This window comes from Oncorhynchus masou, chromosome 9 (assembly GCF_036934945.1).
Source record: "Oncorhynchus masou masou isolate Uvic2021 chromosome 9, UVic_Omas_1.1, whole genome shotgun sequence".
In the NCBI taxonomy this organism is placed as follows: Eukaryota; Metazoa; Chordata; class Actinopteri; order Salmoniformes; family Salmonidae; genus Oncorhynchus; species Oncorhynchus masou.
The window spans coordinates 31,089,794-31,103,902 of NC_088220.1; the positions used below are offsets into that span (position 1 = coordinate 31,089,794).

The 14,109-nt window shown below is 42.1% G+C and overlaps 1 protein-coding gene across 5 annotated transcripts; it reads left to right on the forward strand.

The window, feature by feature from the left end:
• Positions 1-5,794: 5,794 nt before the first annotated feature.
• Positions 5,795-13,458, forward strand: LOC135545839 (ras-related protein Rab-6A-like). 5 transcript variants are annotated; one of them, XM_064973769.1, is made up of 8 exons: positions 5,795-6,063; positions 6,968-7,026; positions 7,883-7,936; positions 8,932-9,037; positions 9,507-9,618; positions 10,496-10,589; positions 11,170-11,236; positions 11,454-13,458. In XM_064973769.1, exons 1-8 carry the CDS (start codon positions 5,985-5,987, stop codon positions 11,516-11,518), a joined length of 636 nt encoding a protein of 211 aa, XP_064829841.1. In that variant the 5' UTR covers positions 5,795-5,984; the 3' UTR covers positions 11,519-13,458. The 5 variants fall into 5 exon arrangements, 4 of the variants coding, with proteins under 4 accessions (XP_064829841.1, XP_064829839.1, XP_064829840.1 ...); XM_064973767.1 differs by lacking the exon at positions 8,932-9,037 and adding an exon at positions 8,286-8,391 and having other exon boundaries at positions 5,798-6,063; XM_064973768.1 differs by lacking the exon at positions 10,496-10,589 and adding an exon at positions 10,034-10,127 and having other exon boundaries at positions 5,798-6,063.
• Positions 13,459-14,109: the final 651 nt, after the last annotated feature.

Here is a 14,109-nt window from a genome sequence, read left to right on the forward strand (position 1 = left end):
ATTCCTTGTCAGATAGCTGATGTTATGTTGTGTTTGTCCATGTCTCCCCCTCTAGAACGGATATAAAATTTGAGTAGATTCCCCAACAGAAGATGCAGAAGAACGATCAGTAAGAGCAACAGCAACAGACTCGTTGAAAGGCCAACTGACACCAAAGAAACTGAGCACCAATAACATATAGCAGAGACCCAAGAGGATCACAACAACAATATTGCTTTCTCTCTTGCTTAGACCCTTCATCAACATTACACCTACTGATGAGGGCACACTGGGATGGCATCATATAGCAGATAGATGAGGGCTCTGAGTCCCCTTGAACAAAACACAATTAATTACTAGCCACTATAGGTCCAAAAGTAATTTCAATAGTTTAAATTGTTTTGCTTTTTAAAGTGAACTCTACAATAAAGAGTATATAACAGCTATTTATTTTTTTGCACACATGATGGTATCTCAAAAGGAACTGTACCAGCATATGAGAGTTATATGAACAAGTGGGGAGCAGGCTGTGGGGGAACCCTGATTGTGGCACTGTACATTTCAGTCATTTAGCAAACGCACCTATTCAGAGCAACTTGGTGAGTGCATCCATTTTCATGTAGGTCCCTCATGGGAATCGAACCCTCAACCCTGGCATAGCAAGTGCTAAACTCTACCAGCTGAGCTACACAGGATCATGTCTTATTCAACAACAAAAAAATAAAAAGATGTTCACCTCCTACTTTCTGTGTAAAATCTTTAGTGTATCTCCTCACGGTCTTCTGTTAGTTCACCGCTTCTCTCCTCTGATTACGATAAGCAATTCCCCACAGCCATCAAAGCCATTCCAAACACATGACAATCTGCAAACAACAAAGGATGTTGGGCCAATTGCATGTTTTTCAATGCAATAAACTCTTGCATTTTGTCAACCTCAAACAAACAATGTCTGAACACAAACAACCACACACCCCAAACAATTATCAAGACAGCATGGGGTTTCAAATGGGTCTGAAACAAACGACAAGCACAAGTACAAACTGGAATGCGGTGATTTTATATCTTTCACACTAATTAGGGCCCCTGGGAAACGTGGACCAAAACTATAGTTCCTAGCGTGTCACACATGGACTATGGCTAATGCAGTCACATAAGCCCACAGACGAATAATTCCGAACATTTAAACCATTAGCTATGTATTATATTTTACAACATAAGAAATAAGTTGCAACAAAGCAAATTGTAGCACCATCACTTGTTCATTGTTGTTTGCACCGAGGGTCAGGAGAAAGAGGAGTCTGTGACGGTAGAAATTCAATTTTTGGAAAAAGTGGAGCCCTGCCTTTTGGCTGATACATTTGTGGTTTTAGGGTGGGTGAAAACAAGAGTTGGGTGCTGTGGAATCAGTCAACGTAACTAAAAGAGCTCTTGTGATAATTGTTTGTGTTTCTGCTGGTCATAGGTAGCAGGCACTCCGTGTTAAACGAACGGGGAAAAGAGATGTGAATTGTTCTGCTCTCAAGAAAAGGGTGCCATTGAAAGGAGTGATTACTGGGGTAGCGGTGAAAGTACCCAGTGTTTGTGATGCTCGTTGTTTGGTAAGACGCAGACAGGGTGGCACGAGTGGTGAAACAAATTAGTCATTGTCTGTCCTTTTAAGTTTGGATGTTGAGTCTTTGTTTGACAAAGTGATGTTAGGATATAGAAGTAATCCCATACGAGCATTTGTGCCGAAAACATTACGTTGTTACAGGTGTCAAACTTATGGGCATGTGGCAGCAGTGTGTAGGAGGGAAGTTCCTAGGTGTGAGAAATGTGCAGAAGGGCATGAGACAAAGGAATGTGTAGCATGGGGGAAAGTAGTGGTATGTGGTAATTTTAAAGGTGCCCAATGGGGCTGGGGTTCAGAAATGTCCCGTGTGAGAGAGGCAGGTTGAGGTTTCCAGGGTTAGAGTAGTGCAGAGGTTGTCGTATGCTGAGGCATTGAAGGATGTAGAGGAAGATTGGTCTAGGGGAGGGATCCTGGGAGGAGTGGTGTGAGTAATAGATCTGTACTAATACTGAGGGATAGGCCAACAAGTGAAATACATTTTGTGACTGTAGGGTTAGATGATAGGGGATTTGTTGATTTTCATAAATTTTTTAAGCACAGTACAAGGTAGTTATACTCCAGTCTAGTAGGTGGCGGTAATGCAACGTTTATCAGATGCCAACCGCCGTTAAACCTTATCAAATAAGAAGACTTGTCCATTGGGCTGCATTTTGAACTCATAAAAGACACACACTCCTCCACTTACACTCGCCTTATGCCCTTGGGGGAATCCCCGCGGCTATTTGTTTTGTTAGTCCAATTTTTATTTTATTTTTATATTTTGTTTTATATTTTTTTAAATTTTTAACCAGGAAGGCTAGTTGAGAACAAGTTCTCATTGGCAACTGCGACCTGGCCAAGATAAAGCAAAACAGTTTGACACATACAACAAGACAGAGTTACATGGAATAAACAAACATAAACTTGTCCATCAATAATAGAGTAGGACAATCTATATACAGCATGTGCAAATGAGGTAGGATAAGAGAGGTAAATGCAATAAATAGGCCATGGTGACGAAGTAATTACAATATAGCAATTAAACACTGGAATGTAGGGTGTGCAGAAGATGAATGTGCAAGTAGAGATACTGGGGTGCAAAGGAGCAAGATAAATAAATAAATACAGTATGGGGATGAGGTAGATTGGATGGGCTATTTACAGATGAGCTATGTACAGGTGCAGTGATGTGTGAGCTGCTCTGACAGCTGGTGCTTAAAGCTAGTGAGGGAGGTAAGAGTCTCCAGCTTCAGAGATGTTTGCAGTTCGTTCCAGTCATTGGCAGCAGAGAACTGTAAGGAGAGGCGGGCCAAAGGAAGAATTGGATTTGGGGGTGAGCAGTGAGATATACCTTCTGGAGCGCGTGCTACAGGTGGGTGCTGCTATGGTGACCAGTGAGCTGAGATAAGGCGGGGCTTTACCTAGCAGAAACTTGTAGATGACCTGGAGCCAGTGGGTTTGGTGACGAGTATGAAGCGAGGGCCAGCCAACGAGAGCATACAGGTCTCGTTGGCTCGTGGGTAGTATATGGGGCTTTGGTTACAAAACGGATGGCACTGTGATAGACTGCATCCAATAGAGTGTAGAGTAGAGTGTTGGAGGCCATTTTGTAATTAACATTGCCGAAGTCAAGGATCGGTAGGATGGTCAGTTTTACAAGAGTATGTTTGGAAGCATGAGTGAAGGATGCTTTGTTGCAAAATAGGATGCCAATTCTAGATTTAGTTTTGGATTGGAGAAGTTGAATGTGAGTCTGGAAGGAGAGTTTACAGTCTAACCTAGGTATTTGTAGTTGTCCACATATTCTAAGTCAGAATCGTCCAGAGTAGTGATGTTGGACAAGTGGGCAGGTGCGGGCAGCAAACGGTTGAAGAGCATGCATTTAGTTTTATTAGCATTTAAAAGCAGTTGGAGGCCACAGAAGGAGTGTTGTATGGCTTTGAAGGTTTGTTAACACAGTGTCCAAAGAAGGCCAGAGGTATACAGAATGATGTCGTCTGCGTAGAGGTGGATCAAAGAATCACCAGCAGCGAGAGCAACATCATTGATGTATACAGAGAAGAGAGTCGGCCCGAGAAATGAACCCTGTGGCACCCCCATAGAGACTGCCAGAGGTCCGGACAACAGGCCCTCCGATTTGACATACTGAACTCTATCGGAGAAGTAGTTGGTGAACCAAGCGAGGCAATCATTTGAGAAACCAAGGCTGTTGAGTCTGCCAATAAGAATGTTGTGATTGACAAGGGTCGAAAGCCTTAGCCAGGTCGATGAATACGGCTGCATAGTAATGTCTCTTATCGATGGCGGTTATGATATCATTTAGGACCTTGAGCGTGGCTGAGATGTACCTATGACAAGCTCTGAAACCAGATTGCATAGCGGAGAAGGTACGCTGAGATTCAAAATGGTTGGTAATCTGTTTGTTAACTTGGCTTTCAAAGACCCTAGAAAGGCAGGATAGAATAGATATAGGTCTGTAGCAGTTTGGGTCTAGAGTGTCACCCCCTTTGAAGAGGTAATAGGGGTTGCAACAATTTTGGCAGATCATTTTACAAAAAGAGGGTCCAGATTGTCTATCCGCAAAGAAAAGTGAGCCAAAACTTAAAACCAATGTTAATATGGAGAAGTCAACACACAAGTGTTAGTAAAAATGAATGTAAAATTGTGCTACTAATGCACATGACGACTCAGACACGTATCATAAAAGTAATTATGTTTTTGTTTGGTTAGCTTTTGTAAACATTAACTTGAGCACATTTCTTTTCCTGATATCACACATATACATTGTCATTTTCCATTTACCTGATATAGTAGGTTGGCTAACACTTCATGTCTGCGGATCAAATCTAATCAAATCAAATGTTATTTGTCACATGCGCCGAATACAACAGTGAAATGCTTACTTACAAGCTCTTAACCAACAGTGCTTTAAGAAGTTAAGAAAAAATAAGTAAAAAATATAAAAGAAAAGTAACAAGTAATTAAGCAGCAGCAGTAAAATAACAATAGCGAGGTTACATATAGGGGGTACCGGTACAGAGTCAATGTGCAGGGGCACCGGTTAGTCCAGGTAATTGAGGTAATATGTACATGCACGTAGAGTTAAAGTGACTATGCACAGATAATAAACAGAGAGTAGCAGCAGCGTAAAAGAGGGGTCTGGGTAGCCCTTCGATGAGGTGTTCAGGAGTCTTATGGCTTGGGGGTAGAAGCTGTTAAGAAGCCTTTTGGAGAACAGTCAATGACTAGGGTGGATGGAGTCTTCCTCTGACACCGCCTGGTATAGAGGTCCTGGATGGCAGGAAGCTTGGCACCAGTGATGTACTACCCTTTGTAGTGCCTTTCGGTCGGAGGCCGAGCTGTTGCTATACCAGGCAGTGATGCAACCAGTCAGCATGCTCTCTATGGTGCAGATATAGAAACTTTTGAGGATCTGAGGACCCATGCCAAATCATTTCAGTCTCTTGAGGGGGAATAGGTTTTGTCGTGCCCTCTTCACGACTGTCTTAGTGTGTTTAGACCATGATAGTTTGTTGGTGATGTGGACACCAAGGAACTTGAAGCTCTCAACCTGCTCCACTGCAGCCCCATCAATGAGAATGGGGTGTGCTCGGCCATCCTTTTCCTGTAGTCTACAATCATCTCCTTTGCCTTGATCACGTTGAGGGAGCGGTTGTTGTCCTGGCACCACACGGCCAGGTCTCTGACCTCCTCCCTATAGGCTATCACTGTTGTTCTTGGGCACAGGGACTATGCTGCCCTACCAAGCAAAAATGCAGTAACTGATCACAGCGTGGAAATTAGAAAAATGGCTTGTATATTTAACTTGGTTTCACAGTATGCAGTTACTGCTAACATGACCCCCAATTTCTCCAAAACACAATACAATAGAGGCAGGATACTTGTCCACATAATTAAGCATGTGTTTAATATAGCAAAAATTACATTAACTCATTTTTGGGAGCTGTCTTTTAGCCAAGATATGAAATGCAATCATAATTGACTGTAGCACATATAAGGCACACACAACAGTTGGTATGAACTAGTGACACATTTCCGGGCAAGAGAGATCCCATTTGAAATTAATGAATTCTTCCCTCGACCGTTGCCTTGCAAGTGTATACTCGTCCGACGTCAGGATACGTCATCAGAAGTGTCCACTTAATTTGAGGGCTGAGGGGATAGGGTGTGTCTTTTAAGTGTTTGGAATGCAACCCTGCACTTTTTGGTACTCGTAGTCTGTCCGTCAGGGGGTGCTGGCTCGCGCGTCACAATTTCACATACAGAACTAGCATACACACAGCACATAACAAAAGCTAGGCTATCGATATACTACCCTGTGTCTCTTTCCCGTCGAGACAGCTTAGGAAATTGGCAATATAGCTAGCCAGCTGTTATTTATCGTTTAATAAAGATGTCGACCACGACCGGCGGTGGAGAGTTTGGCAACCCTCTGCGGAAATTCAAGCTTGTATTCTTAGGCGAACAAAGTGGTAAGTGGAGGTCTTTTCAGCAGAGCATGTGAGTATTTGTTTTGGTGAGAGTACCGCTATCCGACGTTAGCCTGGCTGTTAGCTAGCCAGGCCGAAACAGAAAGATTATGCTAAACGACGCCTTGTTATGTTATTTAGCTATATGTTAGCCAAGGGAACTTGCTTACTAGCTAACGTTATCCCTTTGAATCAGCAAAAATTGGTTGCTTGAAATCATGTTGCCAAAGATATTGGTGGATAAAGCTATCTAGCTAATTTAGGTACTAGCTAACGTTAGCTTGGTAATATATTTGGTCGTATCCCGAAACTAACTAACGTTAAGATACTGAACTGTCGGTGTCATTCACGAGTTCAAGTTACATTCTTTCCATTTGATGTGAATGTTTTTCTGTTTACTTGGTATCTAACTTCAGCTTGTGTGGGTGGAGTCAGTTTGCTAAGCCACGTCTGTCAGAGGGGAGCCAGTTGAGCTTGCTAACTCACTGAGCCTTTTATTCAACCTTGGCCATTTCCTGTGACAAACGTCAACATTCAGAGAAATAAACCAGACATATGCTATATTATTTCCTCAAACAAATATTAATTCAGATTTGCATAGCCCCAAAACGGTATATCGATTTTCCAGTCAATTTTAGCTAGCTAACGTTAACTAGTTATCGCCTTCATTCGTGGCTCCACCCTTTGCCAGCTCAGCGTGGGTCAGTACTCCAACGCCTAGTTTTTCGATTTATCATGGAAATAAACAACACCATCACATATATGATCACTGTCAGTATTGTGTTTTAAATAGCTAAATGTTTATTATAAAGGTACGTTTTATTGCTTTTCCTCACGAATTACAGTTGCAGAGGATCATGCAGAATTTAGAAAATGTCAATGTAAATGAAATGTTCTGTCTTCACAGTGGGAAAGACATCGCTTATCACCAGGTTTATGTATGACAGCTTTGACAACACCTATCAGGTACATTATCTTATCTCAAGTACAGTACTGGTAATTCATTGCATGTAACTAACACATCAATCAAATGTATTTATAAAGCCCTTCTTACGTCAGCTGATATCTCAAAGTGCTGTACAGAAACCCAGCCTAAAACCCCAAACAGCAAGCAATGCAGGTGTAGAAGCACGGTGGCTAGGAAAAACTCCCTAGCAAGGCCGAAAACTAGAGAGGAACCAGGCTATGAGCGGTGGCCAATCCTCTTCTGGCTGTGCCGGGTAGAGATCATAACAGAACATGGCCAAGATGTTCAAATGTTCATAGATGTCCAGCAGGGTCAGATAATAATAATCACAGTGGTTGTAGAGGGTGCAACAGGTCAGCACCTCAGGAGTAGATGTCAGTTGGTGTTTCATAGCTGATCATTCTGAGTATCTCTACTGCACCTGCTGTCTCTAGAGTTTAAAACATCAGATCTGGGACAGGTAGAACGTCCGGTGAACAGGTGACGGTTCCATAGCCGCAGGCAGAACAGTTGAAACTGGAGCAGCAGCACCACCATGTGGACTGGGGACAGAAAGGAGTCATCAGGCCAGGTTGTTCTGAGGCATGGTCCTAGGGCTCAGGTCCTCTGAGAAAAAGGGCAACATTAGTTGGCATCCACACCACTCTGAGCTTTGGGTTGTTTTGCTTGGTGGAAATGTCTGCCTTTGATAGCCATGTTCTGTTTTTTGTAACCTGATTATAGCTTGCATACAATATGATACAAAACTGGGGGGGAAACAAGGACACAAGGCCATATTTTTCTTTGGCTTATTGTTGAATGTAGTACAGTCATGCAGTTTGTCAGTATCTGAGAATAATGTTTTTTGTCTTGCAGGCAACAATTGGCATAGACTTTTTATCGAAAACAATGTATCTAGAAGATCGTACGGTAAGTACCACTTGGCTTCTATATCATCTGCATCACTTGAAACCATTTCACATGTCCCTTAAGTTTGTGCCCGTATGAAACCATTGTATATCCCCCTCCAAGCCACTGTCAAAAAGGGGCTTAGGTAGTCTTCTTTTTATCTAATCCTGACTAGACTGCTGGTTTAAAGCATGGACGTAGATGCACTATGAGTTGCAGTTTTCATTTAGCCCATGTTTTCTTTCCTACCATGATTCTGTTTTTAGTTCCATCATCATACGTTTTTGTCTCTGTCCACCCCTCCCCTCCATCCCCATGGCTGGGTTTCGAACTGTGTCCGCTCCTCGGTTTGTTGTGTGGTTGGCCACAGATTCGGCTCCAGCTGTGGGATACAGCCGGGCAGGAGCGGTTCCGCAGTCTCATCCCCAGCTACATCAGAGACTCAGCCGCTGCTGTGGTGGTTTATGACATAGCAAGTAGGTATCACCTCCCTGCCCTTCCCTCAGTGGACGGAAGGGGAGAACAGGGCAAACAGCATTTCCGCAGCTTGGCAACGTCACTGGACTGTAGTAATGAAAATAGCCTCCTAGTGCTTCAGGGCTTCCATTGTCTGAGAATTATGTGCTACCATAAAGTCAGTAGATATTATAAGTGACATTGTTGGTGAAATGGTTCCAATAGAGTGGAATGGTAGTCCTCTCAGTACATCCAGTGGTGATTGTGCTTGTGGAAATGTTGTCCCTAAAGGGGCTTGTCTAAGGAATGGGGAAATGCTTTCCTTGCTCCAAATGCATTGATTTGGAACGTTTGCCATCTGTACTAGGTAACTAAAAAGCATCAACATTGGGAACAGGTCATCTGCTAGATACATGGGAAAGCTTTTTCCTATTCCAGGATGCATGAGCATTTCCGCCTCTGCTGCCATGATGTTCTCTTGCAACTATTTTATGTCGTTCCTCTTTTCCATTTTCCCTTTCCGTCTGTCCCGTTTCCTTCTCCTCCATCCCACTCCCCAGGTCCGACTCCAGCTCTGGGACACTGCTGGACAGGAGCGTTTCCGTAGTCTCATTCCCAGCTACATCCGCGACTCCACCATCGCTGTGGTGGTTTATGATATCACCAGTGAGTTAGAGCTGTGCTCTCATCACTGTAATGGGGGGGGGGGAACTGGGATATTACATTGGAAAGGATGCTGTCATAAGACAGTAGCAAACCTCAACAGCTTCTAATGTATGAGTAGTGTTGCTATTATTGGAGGCATTTAGTGTCGCCATGTAGGGACTTTGATGATGCAACTTCATGGAGGTTAGGGAGTTTTCCCTTGTATTAACAGTGGCGTGGGGACTACTATTCCTTTATGTGCTTAAACTTAACTTACTGTTTACTTTTGCTTACTAACACCTGGCTACTGTGTGTTCACTCCTCCGCTGAAATCAACTGTACTTTCAATGAGGAGCAATGACTGTTCTGATTTGCAAATGTACCTAACGTGTTCATATCCCCTTCACCCGGAGTTCAAACCTCATAAGATATTTAAAGTGATCATGCTCACTCTGTATGCGTTCTGAATTGCTACTGTTCTTCCACTCAGACCTCAATTCATTCCAGCAAACCTCTAAGTGGATTGATGATGTCAGAACAGAGAGAGGAAGTGATGTCATTATCATGCTTGTGGGAAACAAAACAGACCTGGCTGATAAAAGGTACATGGTGTGTGTGTGTGTGTGTGTGGAGAGTTGATGAGGTGGTAAACAGCAATGTTGTCTCTGAACTGGATGTTGACCTATTTGACAACTGTTGTATGTGTGAACACTTTGTCTCAGCCTGGTTCCTCCTCCCTCGATTGTATTTGGCATCCCATCTTATTTAGATTTTAATGAGTATATTGGGCACAACATTCATTTTCAAGTGTTTTCTGTTTTTGATCTATTGAACTTTACTCCATGTTCACCCTGCTTACTTTTTGGTTAAACGTTTCTTTTTGGTCAAATTTTGGTTTTATCAACATTTTTTTGTTCCCTCTCCCCGGTGTCTCCCCATGTCACTTTGATTTGGTGTCCACTCCCAACCCCCTGACACCACCTTCCCCTCCTGTCAATCCCCCTGGGACCATGGCAGACAAGTGTCTGTAGAGACTGCAGAAAGGAAAGCTCGTGAACTCAATGTGATGTACATAGAGACCAGTGCCAAGGCTGGCTATAACGTCAAACAGGTGGGTGTCCAGTTACCACCAGCAGATGTTCAAACAGCCTCCAGAACTGCTCATTATTTTCCCCCTTAGGGAGAGTAATTTGTCATGTACTACGTGGATTAGATGTTTAATGTGGACCAAGTGACTGTGCTGTGAGTGACTTTGGATTCCCTCTATAGCGTATCAAGCTGTTTCATCTTTTCTCAGCAAAGCTGCTCCCTCCTATCCGTTTGTCTCTCAGAGGCATGACCAAACTAACCCTCTCTCTTTCTAACCAAAAACTCTGAGCTCTTCGTTTTCTCTCCATCTCCCCCTTTCCCTCTCGGCCTGTCCTCTTTCATGTCTGTCTATCCCTCCATCTCTCCACCTCTCGGCTGTGGCTTGAGCAGACAGATCACCACGGAAGAGGGCGAGCAGAGAGCTAAGGAACTGAATGTCATGTTCATTGAAACCAGCGCAAAGACTGGCTACAATGTCAAACAGGTAGAGCTTCTGTTCACTCAGGATAGTCCAGCCCAATCTTCCCTCCAAGACTATTTTCACAACTTCTAGTTTTCCCTTCTCTTTTCCCTTGACTCCGCATGGCCTGCCCTCCTTGTCCTCTCTGCGTTGTGATTCACTTCAGTGCTCAGGTGTTGTGTTGACGTTCACGTCCATTGCTTTAGAACGCTTCGGCATCAATTGTACTGCGCTGTCTGGCTCCATGTTGTTTTTTCTTATTTTGCCTCGTTCCACATAATGTCTGCTTGTGTTTCTCACTGTTTCGCATGGAGCCATCAACAGGCTTATTGAATGGGGATAGAATCTAAATAATCACATGACCAATTTGACGCAAGTTAACGACTCTTAATGTGTATTAAATATCAGGATCAATTTTGTCATGTTGCCCCATGTACAAATATACTGTAGATTTTTTTTTTTTTTTTTTTTTTTAAGTGTGAAATGATCTCTTAAATATTGACTTACCATCTAGGCTTTAACTTATGTGGCCAACATTACATTATTGATGCACTGTGTGGTACGGCTGTTTTGCTCCACTGTTTCCTTTCTTGTGATTCCTCAGCTGTTTCGCCGTGTTGCCGCAGCCCTTCCTGGGATGGATAGCACACCAGAGAAGAGCAAAGAGGACAGTATCTTTTCACAAAGGGGTTATTCCCGAGGCAGAATGGTTTGTAGTGTGTTTGAGCTCAACATGTAATCAACACTCCAGAAATGTGTCAGTGTCTGTTGTAATGTTATCTGTTGCTTATTGATTTAATTTAGTTGAACTTGCATAATATCCCCCCCTAAATGTTTGATGCATGAAATGTCTAATGGAGAATATTCCTTAAGCACTTCCTCTCTCAGTGATCGATATCAAACTGGAGAAGCCGCCGGAGATGGCTGTGACAGAGAGCAGCTGCTCCTGCTAGTAAACACCTAAACCCCCACCTGACCTGCCTCCTCCCCACCAACAGCTTGTGTCTCAGTGGCCACTCTCCCCACCCATGGCTCACTGCCATCGGCTGCAGAACCTCTTTCGACTCAGTGATTTTTCAGAGTAACTGTGTGGATGTGCTATTACTCTGTATTTAAACAGATCTAAAGATTATATTAAAGGTAATACTGTCAACACAGAATAGGTTAAATGCTGAATATGATCAGATTGTCATCCAACTGCATGGCATTATTTAGGACTGCAGACTGACAACTAAATGCTCCTGGGTTATTGCACTTTTTGGAGCATTAGTGCCATCACACTTGACATTGTTGTAAAGTGATATTGTTTGAGATTATTTAAGTGACTATGAAAGGTCTCAGTCCCTTTTTAGTTCTTTGGTTTTATTTCCAATGGAGAGTCTAGTGGGTCAGCTACAGTATTCTATATATGTGATCAACAAGGTGTCTGTTACTGATTCCCATAATTCTTTAAATACTTTGTTGCAAAAAGATTCCCCTCAACTTAATGAACATTATTTTGAATCATTGAATCATTGTTGGCTCAAAAGCCTAATGAATAAGGGATATTTTTAAGGGCAAGAACAGCCAAATAACTTCATTTAGGATTACTGTAGTTAGTCGACTGAAGATTTCAATGGCGGCTGGTTTGTTAATTTGGCAGGTTTGGCCAAGGGGATGCTTCAGAAAGTACGTGTAGCCAATCCGATAGGAAACAAGGGTATACATTTTTAGAAAGGGGATATAATCCCAAATTCATTGTACTGGAAAATACTAACTTAAATCTACTGATGTACACTTCAAAACTATGGCTGCTCTGTCAGAGAAACGTTCCTCAGTCATCTACATGCATACAAACATCTTGTGTCTGAGGAGAAAAGGTGATTCAAGTCCATGTGTGGGGCTATGGAGTGAGCAGGTGTCAACCCTTTTACACACTAAATGGAAACATGTCACTTGGCCCATACAATGTCTCCTAATCACCCTCCAATTGATATATGTATTGTCTTGTTTTCATCACACTTGCAGGAACAGCGTGCTCATCATGCAGGATTTATAGACGGTTAAGAACACAGATGCCTTGCTTGTTTGTTCACCAACGGTGTGCACTGAATCGAGTCCCAATATTGTAAAGATCGAGAGGCCTGCTGACGGGCCTCTGGCTTCATTAGTTGTTTTGTAGAGCAGTTTAGATAGTTGATTCTCAGATACAGCTAACGCTTCCTAACACCCTTGCTGTAAAAAAACAAGTGCAGTGAAGATAATTTTTATTGCTATTGCCTGTATGAATGTTGTTTTTAATGTATTTAACACAAGCAACTGTAAAATTGCATTGTATGCTTGACAAAAATTAGAGTTGCTGGCACGCACGTGGAAGTTAGTGTTTTATTTATTTCCGTGTCTCTGCTTGGATGCTGAATTTCAAAGCAAAAGCCAGGCCTGGTTGTTTCGTCTCAAGTCACCACGGTCACAGTGATGATGTTGACTCCCTGCAGTGTGTATAGTCAGTGGATTGGTTTAGGTACAGAAAAGGCTTCTCTTCACCACTGTCCTTTACCACGTACACACGGTGGCATACACAACCCAAATAACCACAGTCAAAAATGGCACAACCACACACCAATAGCTGTAGATTGTTTGCAAATGTCAACATTTTAAAATGTTTAAACAAATGTAGATAAGTATTTAATTACATCAAACAACCTTTAGCTTAATAGCTAAATCTATTACCTGTCGCTGACTGAATACTCAGCTCTGTGCTTTTCTGAAGTGTCTGTCCAGTTGAAATATGTCTACTAGTGTTTAGCAATGTTTCTGTGAATAATAATGTACTGTTAGTATTACTCTGCTGTAAACAAAAAGGATAGTTAAAGAACACAAGTGTATCACATGAAGTAAAGGTATTTCACCAAAACTGTTCCAAGCTTCTCGCAAATGATTTTTATGAATATTACTAATAGGATAAGCCTACCTTTACATACACATTACTTTAGAAATGTTAATTTAACTTTGTTCCTACAAAATGAAGAATGTCAGATTTGTTTTTTTATCAGTGTGGTCTTTAAAATATCTTATTTTACCTCTTTCTTTTTTTATCCGTGTAATATAGTATTACAGGTCAAAGGTTATTGGCCCTAATGAATGGAATGTTGCCTTTTGTCACTACAGTGTAGCCCTGATCAATAGATGTATGGGCCTTGTCATGTATTCCACAATGCATTAGTGATAATTGTAACCAACAATGTGACCGTTTCTGTGCCAGGAGGACATTTTATTTTTGCATAAGATATTGTGCATTTACAATATACAGTATGTAGACTTTGAGAGTGACTTATTGGCCAAGCATAAACTATTTATGACTGATAGGATCAGCGTTCTCCGTTTTCGATTTTACCTTAAGACCTGAAGGTCATAATTATTCCGAGATATCACCTATGGCTACAACTATTGAGGTGGCTTCTAATATTCTAATACCCAACAATAATTAATTACCAAAATCAAGATTTGTCACATTGCACACGTCACACATCATGAATAATATATAGAGGCAAAACTTTGACAGTGT